This window comes from Acomys russatus, chromosome 22 (genome assembly GCF_903995435.1).
Source record: "Acomys russatus chromosome 22, mAcoRus1.1, whole genome shotgun sequence".
Classification (NCBI taxonomy): Eukaryota; Metazoa; Chordata; class Mammalia; order Rodentia; family Muridae; genus Acomys; species Acomys russatus.
The window spans coordinates 17,711,232-17,728,813 of record NC_067158.1 but is presented as its reverse complement, the minus strand read 5'-3'; the positions used below and the strand labels follow the sequence as shown (position 1 = coordinate 17,728,813).

The 17,582-nt window shown below is 42.0% G+C and overlaps 1 protein-coding gene across 1 annotated transcript in view; it reads left to right on the top strand.

Annotated features, from left to right (window-relative positions):
- Cobl (cordon-bleu WH2 repeat protein) overlaps window positions 1–17,582 on the top strand; it is a 231,435-nt gene that overhangs the window by 105,879 nt on the left and 107,974 nt on the right. The window contains exon 6 of the mRNA XM_051165055.1: window positions 1,528–1,602. Within this exon, the coding sequence (XP_051021012.1) occupies window positions 1,528–1,602 (75 nt within the window). The remainder of the gene's footprint in view (window positions 1–1,527; window positions 1,603–17,582) is intronic.

The window sequence follows — 17,582 nt, the reverse complement described above, 5'->3', positions numbered from 1 at the left end:
TATAATCTCATATACTTGCTCATGTTCTTCATCTGGGCTGGATTCTCCATCCATATGCTTCTTCTCCAGCTAACCCATGGCGGCCTTTCTCTCTTCACTTCAGGTCTCTCTCCTTTTCCCTCCTGGCAGTCTTTCTTCTTCCCAGAATTCCTCTCTCTCCTAGTCCTACCTATCTCCTCTGCCCTGCCCAGGTAGGATGGCTTTTTATTAAACAAAAGGTGGGTCACAGACAAAAAGCAGTAATTAATATCAAAATACATCAGACCATCCCCCAACAGTGTGTGTGTGTGTGTGTGTGTGTGTGTGTGTGTGTTGCATACACTTTCTAGCTCTTTGCCTCTCTCCTTGTTATAGTTGGAGATTTTTGTATGCTAAATGCATCCTTGCCTAGTGTTCCTGAAACCCTGAGAGAGAAGAAATATCATTGCATTCTATAGGTCTATCAGTGTAGCCAAAAGCTCATGCCTTTGTAATTTAGTCAGCTATAGTACTAGTAAATGCTAGAATTAACATCTAAGCCCTTGATGTTAACCATGCATTCACATTGTACAATGCTTAGCAAAGTGTGACTTTCAATTTCTTTATCTATAAAAAACACTTTGAGTAAGTAACTTTAAAAATGATTCTTAATAGCCTTTGATGTGATGACAGACAGGCAAATGCATGCCTTGGTACAGGATAAAATCTGAGAATGGGGACTTATGAAAGCATTCAAGCTGAAGTTATATTCTAGTATATTGACTTCAAGGAATAATGTGTGTAGGTGTATATAGGTAAGGAAATGCATATGTCCATAAAAATGTCAATAAAGTATATACCTGAAAGGGATATAATTTTGGCTAAAGCAAGTGAGGGCACATGTTTTATATTTTAATTTTTTAATGCCTGTCAATTTTGTGTCACTTTTGATATCAGTTATTCTCTTAAGCTGGTTGTTTTCAAGACATGGCCAAGTGTCATCTTAAGATCTAATTAGAAGTGTGAGTCCTTGGATTATGGCCCCAGATTCTCATTATAAGGCAAAGGAATCAAACTTTCCAATTAGCACTCCCTACCTGATTGTGTGCCTAGTGGTATATTGTTTGCCTTTTATGGATAGACGGGAGAGTCGGCTGTTTGGTAAATGGTTTGTATGTACACTCAATCCATTAATTATATTAATTATGCAGATATGAAAACTTTGAAATATCCAAGACCTAGTTAATCACTTGGTTTGCTGATCTAACTTTGCCAGTTCATGTCTGCTGCTATTTTTAAGTTGAGTATCTTCTAAATTAAAGAAATGCTTTGGGGACAGGGGAACAACACAAAAACAAGTCCAAACCTTTTCATGAATGATTAGGAGCTGTTTTAAAACAGCATTCTACTTCTTAAAGCAGATGAAATGGGAGTGGGCTCTGCGCTCTCCATTGCCTGGAAGCTTGGCCATGCCAGTGTTGTTCGCCTAATTAGCTGCTGAGGATGCCTGCTCTCATCGGAGTTTGCTTTCCCCTGGAGTTGATGGTGGGGTGCATGTCTGTGTTCTAGGCTGAGCATCTCGGGCTGTCGGGTGCAGATAGTGATGAGGACCCCTCGAAGTCAGCATCTGGAGGGGACTTGAATGTGAGTACTTAATCCAGAGGGTGCTTCTGCTAGCCCAGCAGAACTTCTCACTGCAGATAACAAAACTGAAGCTTAGCTTCAGTTCACTCCTCTGCTTGGTTTCCACAGTGGCTGCACGTGGTGGTGCTGTGCATACTTACTTGGACTGTGTTCAGTATTTCAGCTTCTCCTGCTCTGTGTTCCACTAAGCATGGGCAGGAGAACCCTGCATTACATTAGGTGAATTTCCGTTCTGAAACTTTCCCCACACACTGTTCAGAGTAGGCTGAGAGTTTGTGGCCACTGGCCACCAAGAGCTAGCATATGTTAAGCTTCACAACTATAATTTTTCCACAGAGCCCCAAAAGGAATTTCTTCAAACTGTATTGTTCCAGCATTTCAAAATCGGTGTCTAGAAAGTTTCTTTATACTTTTAAATACCTGAAACGGCGTTATTCATTTCATCATATAAGTACTTATATTTGAATATTTGTCATCAAAGTCTGACATTTACCTCTAAAATTCATCTTGACAGGGTGTAGGGAGATGGTTCAGTGCCTGGCATCCACATATAAAGATAGGTATGGCTGCTTTGTGTGCCTATAACTCCTTTGTGTGGTGGATCCTGGGAGCTCAGTGACCGGCCAGTCTAGCCTGAAATGGCAATCTCCAGGTTCAGTGAGAGACCCTGTCTCAAAGGAGTAAGGTAGTTGGTGACAGAGTTGGACAGACAGTGTGTGCCTCTGGCTTCTTCTCAGCACGTGCATACACACATGTGTACATGCACACATAAACTGCCAGGACAAATTTTCCATATTGTTAATAACATTGTCACTCTTAGTTTCACATCAAATTTTTGTTCTATCCAATATGTATTTGATACTTGAAAACATTTTATAGCAACTTGAAATAAAGTATGATATAGAAATATTCATCTAGTTTTTCTATTTTTATGATTATATATAGCTTTGAGTTATAAACGACTTTTATAGGTTAAGTTTTTGTTTTTGTTTTCTGAGATAGGATTTCTCTGTGTAGCCTTAGCTGTCCTGGAATTCACTCTGTAGACAAGGTGGTCTTGAACTCAGAGATCCACTTGCCTCCACCTCCCAAGTGCCGGGAATAAAGACGTAAGACACCACCACCCAGATAGGTTAAGTGTTTATAACAATTTCAAGATAATATAGATGTTAAAGTTGTCGATATGGAATCATTAAATATGGGAACTAAATTTTTCTTGCAAAAACTTTTCTTAATAAAATGAAAGATGAATGGTCTTTGCCCTATTCCATGGATCCAGAAAAGACTCGGTGAAATATATTACATCTTTCCACATTTACTGATGAAAACTGAGGGACATTTTCTATGACCCTGCCACATCAGCCCTTTTTCCTTATTTGAAGTCTTTGTAGAGGACATACTCCAAGGCACAGCGAACTGTGGTCAAAAATAAACAAATTATCCTCCAAACTTGTTCATGGCCAAAACTTGGGAGCTGTCAGATTTGTAGTTACACTGGAATGGCTGCCGTCTGTGCGGTATAAAGGAAGAAAAGTTACGCTAGCGTTTGTCAAATGCTCAGCACACTCACCATGTTTTGTTAATAAATAGTTTCCAAGTTTTATATTTGTGAGGCTGAAAGTGTTTGTAATAGTCTTATTTTCTACCAAGTTTTGCAAACTAATACTTTAAAAAATGATTTACTTTTTAAATCCCCTGGGTGTCAGATCCCCTGGAACTGGAGTTACAGACAGTTGTAAGCTGCATGTGGATTCAGGATATTGAACCTGAGTCCTCTGGAAGAGCAGCCAGTGCTCTTCACCACTGAGCCATGTCTCCAGCCCCTGCAAACAAATTCTTTTTTTAAAGAGTTATTTATTGTCTATGAGTGCTTTATTTGCAGCAGAGGGTGTCAGACCACATTATAGATCGCTGTGAGCCACCATGTGGTTGCTGGGAATTGAACTCAGGACCTCTGGAGGAGCAGTCAGCGCTCTTAACCTCTGAGCCATCCCTCTAGCCCTGCAAACAAATTCTTAATGATTTGTATTTTCATGAAGTGCAAGCTTATTTTTGTGTGTGAATTGAATTTGTCAATAATATGGAATTTTATTTGAGAACAATCTTGATCTTATTCTTGTCAAGGTCTGGGGTTAGTGAAAATTAGCTCACCCAGACTGAGGAAAATGCCTGTTATCTAAGTTAATTGGTGCAACGAGCCCTTATTGTTGGCCTAAGAAAAGTCGAATTTATCTTAGATACAAAAGTCAAATTACATTTTAAAAATAAAGGAAGTAAATAAAAAACGTGGCAGTGGTAATTATGTCACATCTGCCTCTAACCGCAGCTGTGCTGAGATGCACTGATTTTCTGTATGCACTTGAACACAGTTTAATGCTCTGAACTTGAGTGTTTTCTTCTCTCATTGGCTTTATTTTAATGCACTGTAGAAAACAAACTTCTACCTTCACTGTAGCCACCTCTTTTTAGCAAGTAAGAATGCTTGCAATTTTGAGGATTTAATGCAATTCCAGGTAAACAGGAACACATTCTTGCTTATGCCTTTTTCTGTATAAATCACATCAGACTGAATAGAACTATGTAATGATTTTAAGGAAACATCTTCTGTTGGAATCTTAAGTAAGTTTCTACCAGAACTAATCGCATTATTAAACAGACTTAAAATCAACAGAAGATGACTTTTAAAATTCTATTTATTTATTTATTTATTTATTTATTCTTATAATTCAGATGACATCCTGGTTGTTATCCCCTCACTTGTATCTTCCCGTTCTCCCCTTTTTTTCACCCTATTCCCCTCCCCTAGACCTGTGACAGAAGGGGACCTCCTCCCCCACCATATGATCACAGCCTATCAGGTCTCATCCAGATAGCCTGCTTCCCCTTCCTCTGAGGGCCACCAGGCCTCCCCACCCAGGGGACGTGGTCAAATAGGGGCCACCAGGTTCATGTCAGAGGCAGTCCCTGCTCCCAACAACCGTGGAGAATGAGCTGTCCATTGGCTAAATCTGAACAAGGGGTCTAGGTTTACTGCATGCATTGTCTTTGGTTGGTACAGCAGTTTGTGCAGGCCCCCTGGGTCTAGGTCTGCCAACCTTGCTGGTCTTCTTGTGGGGCTCCTGGACCTCTGGGTTCTTCTATCTCCCAATTCTTCCATACTCTTCTCACGTGAAGTCCAATAACTAGTCCCAGCATCTGTCCTGATCCCACATCCCCTTTCTCCACATCTTTGACAGCAAGTGCTATAACTTGAGTTTTTGATCATAGCCAGTCTGATGGGTGTAAGATAGAATCTCAGAGTTGTTTTCATTTGCATTCTCTGATGACTAAGGACAAGAATGTTGAGCATTTCTTTAAGTGTTTCTCAGCCATTCAATGTTCCTCTGTTGAGAATTCTCTGTTTACTTCTGAATCCCATTTCTTAATTGGGTTATTTGGTTTGGTGGTGTTTAATTTCTTGAGCTCTTTATATATTTTTGGATATTAACCTTTTGTCAGATATAGGGTTGGTGAAGACCTTTTCCCAATCTGTAGGCTGTCACTTTGTTCTGTTGACAGTGTCATTTGACCTACAGAAGCTTTTCAGTTTTCTGAGGTCCCATTTATTGATTGTTGACCTTAGAACCTGGGCTGTTGATATTCTGTTCAGGAAGTTATTTCCTGTGCCAATGAGCTCAAGGCTTTTCCCTACTTTTTCTTCTAACAGATTTAGTGTCTCTGTTTTTATGTTGAGGTCTTTAATCCACTTGAGCTTGAGTTTTGTGCATGGTGACAAATATGGATCTATTTGCATTTTTCTACATGTAAACATCCAGTTAGACCAGCACCATTTATTGAAGATGCTATCCTTTTTCCATTGTATGGATTTGGTTTTTTTGTCAAAAATCAAGTGTCCATAGGTGTGTGGATTTATTTCTGGGCCTTCAATATGATTCCACTGATGAACCAGCCTATTGCTATGCCAGTACCATGATGTTTTAATTACCATTACTTTATAGTACAGCTTGAGATCAGGGATGGAGATTCCTCTGGAGGATCTTTTATTGCATAGGATAGTTTTTTAGCTATTCCGGGTTTTTTGTTTTTCCATATGAAGTTGAGAATTGATCTCTCAATGTCTTTAAAAACTGTGTACATATTTTGATAGAGATTTCATTGAATCTGTAGATTGCTTTTTGTAAGATGGCCATTTTTACTTTGTTGATTCTCTCGATCCACAACCAAGAGAGATCTTTTCATCTTCTGATATCATCTTCAATTTCCTTCTTTAGATACTTGAAGGTTTTTTTTTTTTTCATACAAATCTTTCACTTGCTTGGTTAGAGTTATATCAAGATATTTTATATTATTTGTGGCTATTGGGAAGGGTGTAGTTTTCCTAATTTCTTTCTCAGCATGATTGCCATTTGTATACAGGAGGAATACTGACATTTTTTTAGTTGGCTTTTTGTCCAGACACTTGGCTGAAGGTGTTTATCAGCTAATGGAGTTCTCCAGCAGAGGATGACTTTTGACAGCTATAAACTCATTAGTGTTTCAGGCTTGTCTTTCATCAGCCTAAGTTTTTTCCATGAGATGTTGAAAATGTCTTCTAATATTTCAAACGCTCAATAAACATCATATGTTTTAGTAGGTAACCTATTATATCCAAGGGCTTGGCATTTCATATGTTTGAGGCTAGTATATAAACAAGAATAACTCCTATATTAGTGAATGGTAGCTTAATTTTATAATAAATGTTGCTAATTTGTGTGAGCTATTTTGGTGTACTTAGGAAGAGCATTAAGATCATAGTCATGATGTGCACAGCTGGCTGGCTGGATAGATAGATAGGTAGATGATGAGTGGATGATGGGTGGGCGAATGAATGGATGGATGGGTGACTCATAGATAACAGAACCTAGGGGAGAACTTCATAGGAAATAGACAAAGCATTTTTGAAAAAAAAAAAAAGTAAGATCTGCAAATATACGTAACAATAGAACTGTTTATGGAATCAGAGGCCACGCTTTTGGACAGGTCGATTCAATACCATTGTTTCAGTTTTGGTTTCATTTTAGAATGCATTAAGTTAACTATAAAGTTTAGTTGGAAAAATTAACAAACAAGAGGAGCCTGAAAAGCCAGGAAAATGGAAAGCTTTACTGATTTTTTTTTTTTTAAGTAGATTTGAAGCCTTGAAGAGAATGGGAAAACTTGGAGCCAGTTTCACAGCAAATACAGGAGACAGTACAGTCAGCACTCAGCAGCAAGGGCAGTGAAAACATGAAAAAGCAAGGGTGGGAATGACCATGAAGAAAAATGGAAAGTGTACAGGGTTCCACAGCATACACCAGAACAAATCTGAAGATCAGAAATCTACACGTGCATATTGAAACCAGGCATGTGGCCAGCAGAAAACATGTGTGAACAGTTTTCTAACTGTGGCTCAAACTCAAGATGTGCTAATGGGAACATTAATAAGTTTGATTGGGGTGGGGGAAGGCATTTGAATGACAGCATGAAGAATAAAGGCATAAGAAAGCAATCTAGGAGAAGGAGGAGGGAAAGCAAGGGCAAATATGAACACAAGAGTAGCATAAAACTATAAAGCTCCACATATCACATGGGAGAGGGCTTTTTTTTTAATTAATTAATTTATTTGTTCATTTTACATCCCAATTGCAACCCCACTCCCTCATCTCCTCCCAGTCCTACCCTCCCATCCACTTCCCCCGTACTTGCTCCCTCCACCGGGTGCCAATATCCATCCCCAACCCGGTACATCAGGTTGCATCAGGACTAAGTGCCTCCCCTTTCACTGAGCCAAGACATGGCAGCCCTGCTAGGGAAATGGGATCCAGAAGGAGGTAACAGAGTCCAAGTTAGAGACAGCTCCTCCCACTTCAGGTGTTAGAGGACCCACTTGAGGACCAAGCAGGCCATCAGCTTCGTATATGTAGAGGGCCTAGGACCAGTCCATGTATGTTCTTTGGTTAGGGGTTCAATCTCTATGAGCCCAGTAGAAATAGAGAAGGCAAATTGAGGTGGGTACATAGATGGGGATGCATATACGATGCAGAGAGAAAACCGATGTGCATGATGCGTAAATTATTGAAAATAGCATGGACTGGACCTAGGCCCCCTACATATATGTAGCCAATGGACAGCTTAGTCTTCAAGTGGGTCCCTAGTAAAGGGAGCAGGGGTTGTCTCTGACATGGTCTCTGTTGCCTGCCTTCTGATCACAGCCCCCTGGTGGGGCTGCCTTGCCTAGTTCAGTGAAGAGGATGCATTTAGTCCTGATGTGACTTGATGTGCCTAGGTGGGTTGATGGGGAGGGGTCTCCTTTTCTGAGGAGTAGGGGATGGGGGAAGAAGGGGAAAATAGAGGGAGGGTGGGACTGGGATGGAGAGGAGGGAGGTGGATAGGGTTGGGATAGAAAGTGAATAAAAATAAATGAATGAATAAATAAATATACAAAATAGTTGAAGCTCAGACATGAGAAATGCTAATTAGTTACAGCGAACTCTCATTTATTACCTATTAGATGGCAAAATTTCAGAGGTTTGCCCACCACCTCTCCTGGCTAATCTGTGGGGATTCTTCAGTGTGTTACTGAGCAAAATGCATTTAAAATGCAGATTTGGGAATATTTGCTCAAATTATAAGTAGATTCATATTCTATGCATCAGAAATCCTACACTTATAAATCTATCAATCACAAAAGCTCCTTCACCGGAGTCTGTGATGACTCAGGAGGCCGTTTCTTGCGGCATTATTTGTAATAGCAGGAGCCCTTCTGTGGGAGACAGAAAGATTAAACAGCCGTGATTCAGTATGATTAATGACTGCAGAACTGTAAAGAGAAGGGAAAGATGGTTACCTACCAATGTGGAGTGTTCTCTGCGATAATGTTTTTTTTTTTCTATTAGGAAATTAATGGTAATTAATTTTCATGTAAAATAAAGTCTGTAAATGAAGCTTTGATATGCTAGTCAACCATTGGTTTTGAAAATAGTTCAAAACCTAGGGCAGGATGGCAGGTCATGAGATGGTGGTTTCTCTGCTGCCCCAGCCCTTTCTGGCCTCCATGGCGAGCTGAGTTGTATAATCTCTGTTAGTCTTCCTTTCACTGGAGGTGGATGATTGATCAAGTCTGTTGAACTTGTTGAATCCCTTTGTGTGTTTGATATGATCTCCCCCTTGGCAAGTGTATAGGTGACACAGCATCTTCTAAGAACACTGTGCTACTATATCTTGTCACTTTGCTGTTGTCTTCTAGCCTGCAAGTACACCCTTAATTTGACCAGAGGGCGGGGTCTGATGTATCAGCAGTCAGGGTCATGGCAGCCCTCATATCTTTGTATGTTCTCTGTTTTGAAGGATTGAAGGGAAGCTATTCCTCCTCCTAGTGGTATGATGTAGGCTTAGGGACTACCACTATATAAGTGCAATGATAAGCTGCAAGCACCCCATCACTTGATGTCTTCTGCTTCTAGACCCTGGAGCAGGCTGTGTATTGCTTTACAAGCTGTGTGGTGATTGATGGCTTTGTGACTTTGAGTGCTCTTCTGTCATTGGAGCTGGGAGCTGATTGGAGGGGCGTGGTGTGTGTGTGTGTGTGTGTGTGTGTGTGTGTTTTGAGGGTAATGTCAGGCTCTGTGAGAGCCAGAATAAGCACCTGCCACAAGGTCAGGAGCAAGCATTAGATTCCAGACCAGCAGGGGAGCCTGTCCATCTTGACTTCTTCACCTGTAAAACAGTATTCTCCAGGAGAGCTCAGTGTAATGCTATCCACAGGGAAGCCTTCTTAAATGGTGGACACAATTAAGTGGACCCTTATGGGAGAAGTTGCAGATATTGTTGGTTGCTTTTTTTTCCTAGAGGAGTTTTAAGTAGTATCAATGGTCCACATAATCCACTTCTCAGGCAAATTCAGTTTCTGCACACTGAAGTTTACCTTATTCCAAGATTTAGCTTCCTTTGTTACTTGTATCATATTAAATATACTTAGTACCTTCCTAATAGCTTCAAATGCTTTTCTTGGAATCCTACAGTTTTCAGGAAGCTCCTCTTTCTAGGCCCACAGAAGGGAATGTGCTTTAGAGGACTTATCATTAGCTAAGGGACTCTGGGCAAGACACAGACCTTGTCTAGAATCAACTATGGGAGATAGTCTACTGTTAATAGGCCCCATCACTTGATTTAAAACAATTTCTATGAATGCACCAACCTAAACTTCATTCATTGTGCTCCTGCTTGCTACTATGAAAAAGGATTTTGATGAATGAGCTAAAGAATCAGTGACTAAAAAGTAAATAAATAAAATTAAAACTAGAGGCATTGTTATTCGCTTGCCCTGTTATTCACACGTTGTTCACTCAGTGGGGAAAGTGATCCCGTGTACAGTTCTCCTGTGCAGGAGGAGCCTCTTGCTCTGTTGCGTAGTTGGTTTCATAGTCAAAGCTCTCTGGGGGTCTCTGCCCACAAATTTAGGAACTCTCATTAGAAATACCATCTTAAGAAGATTCTGTCATGTTCCCCATGCATTCCAGCCTGCCTTCAGTCCCTGCTGGCACTGGTCTCAGGGGGAAGACAATGAACTCCCAGAGGCTTCCAGAAGGATGTGTGTGGTGCTGGGTCCACCACAGGGTGTCAGTGTTCCCACAAGCACAAGGACTCAGGCATGCCCTAGCTAGGAAAAGCTTGAGAAGGCTGTTTCTGGAACATTCACAAATTGCTAATAAGAAAATATACCCTGAGGGCCCGGCCATGTGCTTGTAGGGTAGAACTAACTTTTGTTAGAAATCAATTTTGTATAGTCTGTATCTTTACATTGTATATTCAGAAGGATAAAATGAATAGCAGATGGCAATTTTAAAATATATTTTTATTTATTCTTTGAGAATTTCATGCGTGTATGCAGTGCATTTTGATCATATCCGCCCCCACTGCTCTACTCTGACTCCTCCAAGATCACAATGCCACATATCTCTCTGAACTTAATGTCCCTCTTTGTCTTTTTACCCACAATTAGCGCTACTAGTATGTGCATGAGTAGACTGAGAATCACAAAATGCTTTCTAGTCTCCACGGTGCCTTGTCACATTGAGCCTTTCTCAGTGGCAGAGCCACCCTCACACACACACACACACACACACACACACACACACACACACACATATACACACACACACACTGGCAGGTTTGTCCCCCCCCCCTTGCCCCTCCGCCTCCCTCCCACCCCTCCCCCACCGCCTCATTTCACATCATATGCTTAAACGTTCACCCTGTTTATCTTCATAGTGGTAAGGCTGGATGTGCTTGCATAGAAGGAAGCTGGGAGTCCAGCACAGCAAAGAGCCTTTGCCTAGCACACTGGACCCTGGGTTCCATCTGAGGTTCCATCTGCAGTGCGGAAGAAGAATGGCTCTAGGTCCTGTCTGTTGGAAGTTGCACTCACGTGAGCAGTCACAGTCCTCTGACTTTATAGCCCTGTCTTTCCCTGTGCTGGGTGGATTCAGAGCCACCACCACCACCACCACCACCACCATCACCACCACCACCATCACCACCACCACCACCACCACCACCACCACCACCACCACCATCACCACCACCACCACCACCACCACCACCACCATCACCACCACCACCATCATCACCACCACCACCACCACCACCACCACCACCATCACCACCACCACCACCACCACCACCACCACCATCATCACCACCACCACCACCACCACCACCACCACCACCACCACCACCACCACCACCATCATCACCACCACCACCACCACCACCACCACCACCATCACCACCACCACCACCACCACCACCCATCACCACCACCACCACCACCACCACCATCACCACCACCACCACCACCACCACCACCATCACCACCATCACCACCACCATCACCACCACCACCACCACCACCACCATCACCACCACCACCACCACTATCACCACCCGTACCTTTAGGAGAGCGAAGTACTGCTGAGTGAGAGAGAGCGCAGTGCAGGCTCCCGGCTCTTTTTTTTTTTTTTTTTTCTTCTTTTTCTTCTTAAATATTTTTATGTTTTTATTTTACTTTTATTAATTTATTCAGATTACAACTCAATTGTTATACCATCACTTGTATCCTCTCATTCCTCCCTCCCTCCCGCTTTCACCCTATTCCACTCCCCTAGGTCTATGACCGAGGAGGACCTCCTCCCCCACTATATGGTCATAGGCTATCAAGTCTCATCTCGGTAGCCTGCTTATTCTTTCTTTCTTGATAAAACTCATGTATCTGTCACTTGCCACTGCCCATGGCGCCATTGTCTCCAAAACTGCTTTCATTTGGAATATTTTTCACTTGCTTGCTTGCTTGTTTGTTTGTTTGTTTTGTTCTGTTCTTAAAAGGAAGCTAGCAGGAGAATTAGTGAATCTGGGAATTTTATGGCTCTCACAAGACTATGTTGCTACATTGATTTCCAGAAGGGCAAGCTCCTGCCAGATACAAGGACCAATTCTTTGTGAAGTTCCTCTGTGTTGCATTTCTTTTCCCACGGCTCAGTTGTGAAACTCCTACACATTAGAGGTATATGGCCCTCACTACACAGCTGAGGGAAGCTATCAAGAATTCCCCCTCCATGTACTTGTGAAAAGTGGTAATTAAAATATTCCAAGTAGGCTGATGAGATGACTGAGCATATAGAGGCACTTGTGGCCAAGTATGATGGCCTGATTCGATTCCTGGGACCCACATGGAAGAAGAGGAGAAATGACTGCTGCAAAGTGTCCTCCTCTGTCTGACCTCTACATATGTGCCCCTCATAAACTAAGTAAATGAATGGAAAAATTATATCAGAAACAAAACAGTCATATTACGCCCCTCCTAGGGCCACTGTAGAAGCTGCCAGGGAGACATTTATATTTAAAGCTTCAATGACTTTTTCTCCCAAAGTATTTGCAATGAGAGTTCAGATTAGTGCCCCTTCTCCAAAATAATTGGCACAAGAAATATCTGCAGCATTTGTGCTTGTTTTTTTCCAGCTGATAGCCCTTAATTCAAAAGTTCAAAGTCTGAAAGGCTTCCCAGTGGGAAACATAAGCATCGTGTCAGCATCCAGAACATTTGGAATGTCAGGGCTTGGGAGACTGCTAATTGTCCAATTAGAGATGCTGTGCTCATCAGCATCTGTTATGGAAGTGGAATATCTGAAGGTGGGAAGGCTAGGAAGATGGCTCAGTGGGCAAAGTATTCGCCACAATCCCAGCTCTGGGAGGCAGAGACAGGAGGATTTCAGGGACTCGGTGATCCCCAAGTTCAGTGAGAGACTAGGTCTAAAAAATAAGATGAAGAGCAATAGAGGAAGACACCTGCCATCTATGTGTAGTCTCCGCATGCAAACCCACATGTGCGCACAGGTGCGTTAGAGTTAGAAATAAAAACAGATCTAAGACAGTCTGGCATGTAGCCTAATGACAGATTGCCAGCCTGTCCTGTTGTGTATGTGAGCCTAGATTCCATCTCTATAAACACTGTGTGTGTGTGTGTGTGTGTGTGTGTGTGTGTGTGTGTGTGTCTTTCTGTCTGTCTGTCTCTTGCTTTCTCTGCCTCTGTCTGTCTGTCTCTTTGTCTCTCTCTGTCTGTCTCTCTGTCTCTTTGTCTGTCTGTGTGTCTGTCTGTGTCTCTCTCTCTCTCTGTCTCATGAAAGAAGTGTGTCAGAGGAGGCTACTCATCTCTTGGTGCTAGGAACCCCAAGAAACAAGAGGATGAGATTCAAATATCCCCAACAAGGTTATTGTCCCGGCGATCTACGTTCTCTTCACTAGGCCCACCTTTTGAAGACTCCACCACCTGCTACTAGGTTCTAAGAACCAAGTCATGGTCCTTCAGAGGACACTTCTCACACAACAATTGCAGAAGCTTAGCTTGAAGTGCATATCAGAGCCTGAAAAGTTGATCAACCTTAGCTACCTCTGAGTGAGAAAAAGAAGTACAGATTTTTAGCTTCTACTGAAAACATAATATTTGTAGGGATGTCGGGGGTAGAAAATGTCCCTTTCAAACACTGATTTCTTCTCTGTTCCCTTAAGGAATGATCTGCTATTCCCTGCGTCCTTAGTTCTCTCTTGGCTTTCTCCATATTCTTTAACAAATGAATATAAAGCTAGATTTTCAACATGGCTGCATGTTGATTGGTGTAAGTTGCTTCAGATACCGGGGAGGGGTGACTTATATGCATGATCATTTCCAGCCAGAAAATGGTAGTTCTGTGCTACCCGTGCCCACCTGTGACCCATCACCAGGACATCCACTACCTTCAGAGAGCACCCAGAACTTCACGTTGTGGCACAGTCCCGTTGCCATGACCTCGCCAGTGGTGATTCTTCCAGCTCTCTGCCCAGTCAGTGCTGCCGCCTCCTAACCTTGGGGTTTGTGGGGATAGTTACGGCCCCTCAACAGCTGGAGAGATGCTGTCTGCAGACCCCTTAGCTCAGAGCCTGGGAGATCTGGCTGCCTGGGCAAGATGCATCTTTCTGGGGCGTCCTCACTTCTTCAACCTCACCTCTTCCTTTGGGGCTCCCTCAGACTTCCTGTGCACATTTGTTTGTGTCTTGATCTAGATCTGTGTGGAGATGGGCTTCCTACACTATGGCTTTTCCCTGAATATATCCTTTCAAAGAATTGTGGAATCTTTATTCTGCTCATTGCTCATTACTACTAGGCCTATCTCAGGCCTCTTCCTATCTTGTTCTGACACTCTGGATTTATTTTCATTTTGTACCCTGAGAATGTCAAATAGTGGGCACATGGCCAGCTGCGCTGTGCACAGCCAGTCTTATGATCTCATGTGTTTTTTTCTACACTGAGTTATTTCTTCCTGAAGACGTCTGATATTGGCTCTTGTAACTGCCAGATCTCTTGTCTACTTTCTCCCTGGGCTTAGACAGGCAAAGGAGACCAGGTAGAGTAGTCATAGGGTCCCTGGCAGCATCTAGCCTCTGCTTTTGCAGTCCTAGAGTGAGCTCATCTCTAGTGTTGAGGTCCTTGGACCAGGTATCATGCGACATGTGTCTCTACCTCTACAGTGTCTTTCAAAGCCCCCAGAATTCCCTGCTTCTCCATTTACATTTTCTTCCCTACCGGCCAGCCTTTATTGTGACTTCCAGGTTAAATCATGGTTTACTAGTTTTTCCATCGTAAGTGGGTTCCATGTTGACCTTGTCTCCTGCCGTGAGCAGTGGTTCCAGGCTATGGACTCATGACTGAAGAGACTCAGAGGTCTTCGGTGTCTTACTCCTGTGTTCAAGTCTCCGCTCTGCAAATTGCACCTGAGGGTCCTTCTGCACTTTAGAAATGCTCCTCGTCCCAATTCATATCGAATTGCTGAGGACAAACCAAGCCACCCAGCCGTCACCCACAGCTCACAAGGCTTAATATTTAGCCACATTTATATTGTATTTTTTCTTATTAATTTCCAAGAGTCACAGGGAATACAAATGGTGTTGCCCCTCTAATCCCAGCACACCTCTCCCTGAGGTCATGACTCCTCTGAAGCTTCCTTCCCCACCCACGGTAAGGATGATTTGAAACACTTATTCTTTAATTACAGTGCACAGCTTCACCTGTAAAGAGTGTCCATAAACAATACACAGTATATTTGTATAGTTTAACAAGTGAGGACTCCTTTTCTGACAAATGAAAATTATGTAACTTTATCTGCACAATATGTTATTCCTATACAAGTAGACCTTGTGATAGAATCTGAATCAAGGCAACATCTCTCTTACATCATAGATATTTTCTATGGTTAAAGCTTTTAAGTTTTACTTAAGTGCTTTTTAAGCATATAGAGCATTGCTAAGTATAATCATCATGATGTGTAATGATCATCTCCTCTGAAGTGAGGATTTATTTTCTAATGTCTGGTCATGATTCACAGAATGAAAACAATTAATATTGGTAAGGGGAAAGATGAGGGAGGGAGGATGGAAAAGCACCTGAAGGAAATAATAGAAACAGCGGGGGCAAAAAAGAGGGAGAGCAGCAGCCACCCCTGCAGTTACTAACCACACAGGCATGACTCCCTGAAACTTCCTCTCCATGGTGTCTGCTCAGCACATTCATCAGCATGTTGACTGAACCTGTGCTGATGCTGTGGGCTTGGGGCCATGCTTCCCAGATAGAAGCCCATCCTACACGCTAGGAATCTGCTTCCTCATGTGGAGTGGGTTACTCCTAGAGACAAAGGAGGGAAGTCTGAGCACAGAAGCTCCAGCCTTCTCCTGAATTCCCACTCTGACTCTTCTCTTGGGGAGCTCCAACTCAAGAGGACACCAGGGCTTCCAGCCCAAGTGTAGAAACCTTTAAAGGAAAGGGAAGAACCAAAGCTAAGACATAATTTTTCCAGTTCTTCAGCCAGACTATCTTCTGCTTTGCAAGCCCACCCTTATCCCTTTAACTTTGGCCACGGTGTACATGTGTGTGCACATGTGCTAGCATGCACCTGAGATGCAAATGTGTGTGTCAAGGGTGGTACTAGTGGCTACTATTGGGAACAGGCATCCAGAGATAGTCTGAACATATGACCTATCACTGCTCTGTACTTGACCTCCATTGGGTGGTGAGAAAGATCAAAAAACCCTTTTCACGTCATGGTCAGAATGCCTCCCTAGTAGCTGGGCTAAGAGTGCTTTCATCTGTGGGCAAAGCTGTGCACCTGTAATTAGACAGTATAAGGCCTTTGAAGGGAGGCCTCCCATAAAGCTGGACACGTGTGTGTAGTGGTTCCTGCTGTGCCCTGCCCCTGGAGCTCAGTGTCTCCTTTTGGGGATAACTAGGTTGAGGTTTCAAGAAGAATATTTCACTGGAGATGACATTGAGCTGCATGCTGAGATAATTTGGTAAATTCGGACAATAACTACTTCCTGAATACTGGAGGAAGTTTTCTTTTTTTTTTGAAAGGAAGAAAAACAATGAAAAGTAAAAAAGTAAGGAATTGCTTGGCTTCCTCACTTGAAAATAATAGCTATTTATTGTTATTATCTATGTAGTACAGCTTTTTATCTAAAGATTTTAAGCAAAAATATTTTTATCATAATACCTAAGGTACTGTATTGCATTTGATATAATTTGTTTTTAGCATAATGGATTTCTGCATTAGAATGGACCAGAAGGATTTTGCAAGTCTGTGTGAATAGCACGTTTGTGTGTGTGTGTGTGTGTGTGTGTGTGTGTGTGTGTGTGTGTGTGTGTGTGCACATTGTGAGGCTCTTCCATTCTCTCTCACTCTGTGTAATGTGATGTGACCTTTCTTGGTCTTGTGGAAGAATGGATGCTGGCAATTATCTGATTGATGTAAGCTGTCCTCCATAGAAATCTTGTTAATTGGACTGAGAATAGATACCTCAAGTAAAGTCTAAACAAGTCAAGTAGATGACTTACACGTTACTAGGAAGGTGGTGGTCTGCTTAGGTTCCATTAAATCAAGTATTGACTCTATTTAGTATGTACTACTCCCTAAATTCCTCTGAGTGTTTATTTATTAATTTTGGAAGGTTGAACTATGCAGAAAGAAAAGCCATGAACTCCCATAAACTGTATATGCAGCCAATGTCACTACTATTAAAACCTATCTTCTATGTACTATATATCCAGGGACACTGCCAAACCATGATTCTCATTTCCTCTTTCCAGTCATCTATGTAGATTTAATTGTGCCAAAAACTATCTCTGCTATTTGTTTTTAAGGTTATCTTCTGACTTCAAAAACCAATTGTAACTTTCTTTTTTTTTCTTTTTTCTTTTTCTTTTTTCTTTTTTTTTTTTTTTTTTTACCATCAGAGTCATTTGGTAGCAGGTAAATAAATTATTTTTAGCTCTAAAGGGCAAGCATCATTTATTATTTTTCTTATTACTATTATAGTTATTAATCCAGATTTCATTAAACAGTATCTGGAAACTAGAGTAGAACAATTAATTACATGTGAAA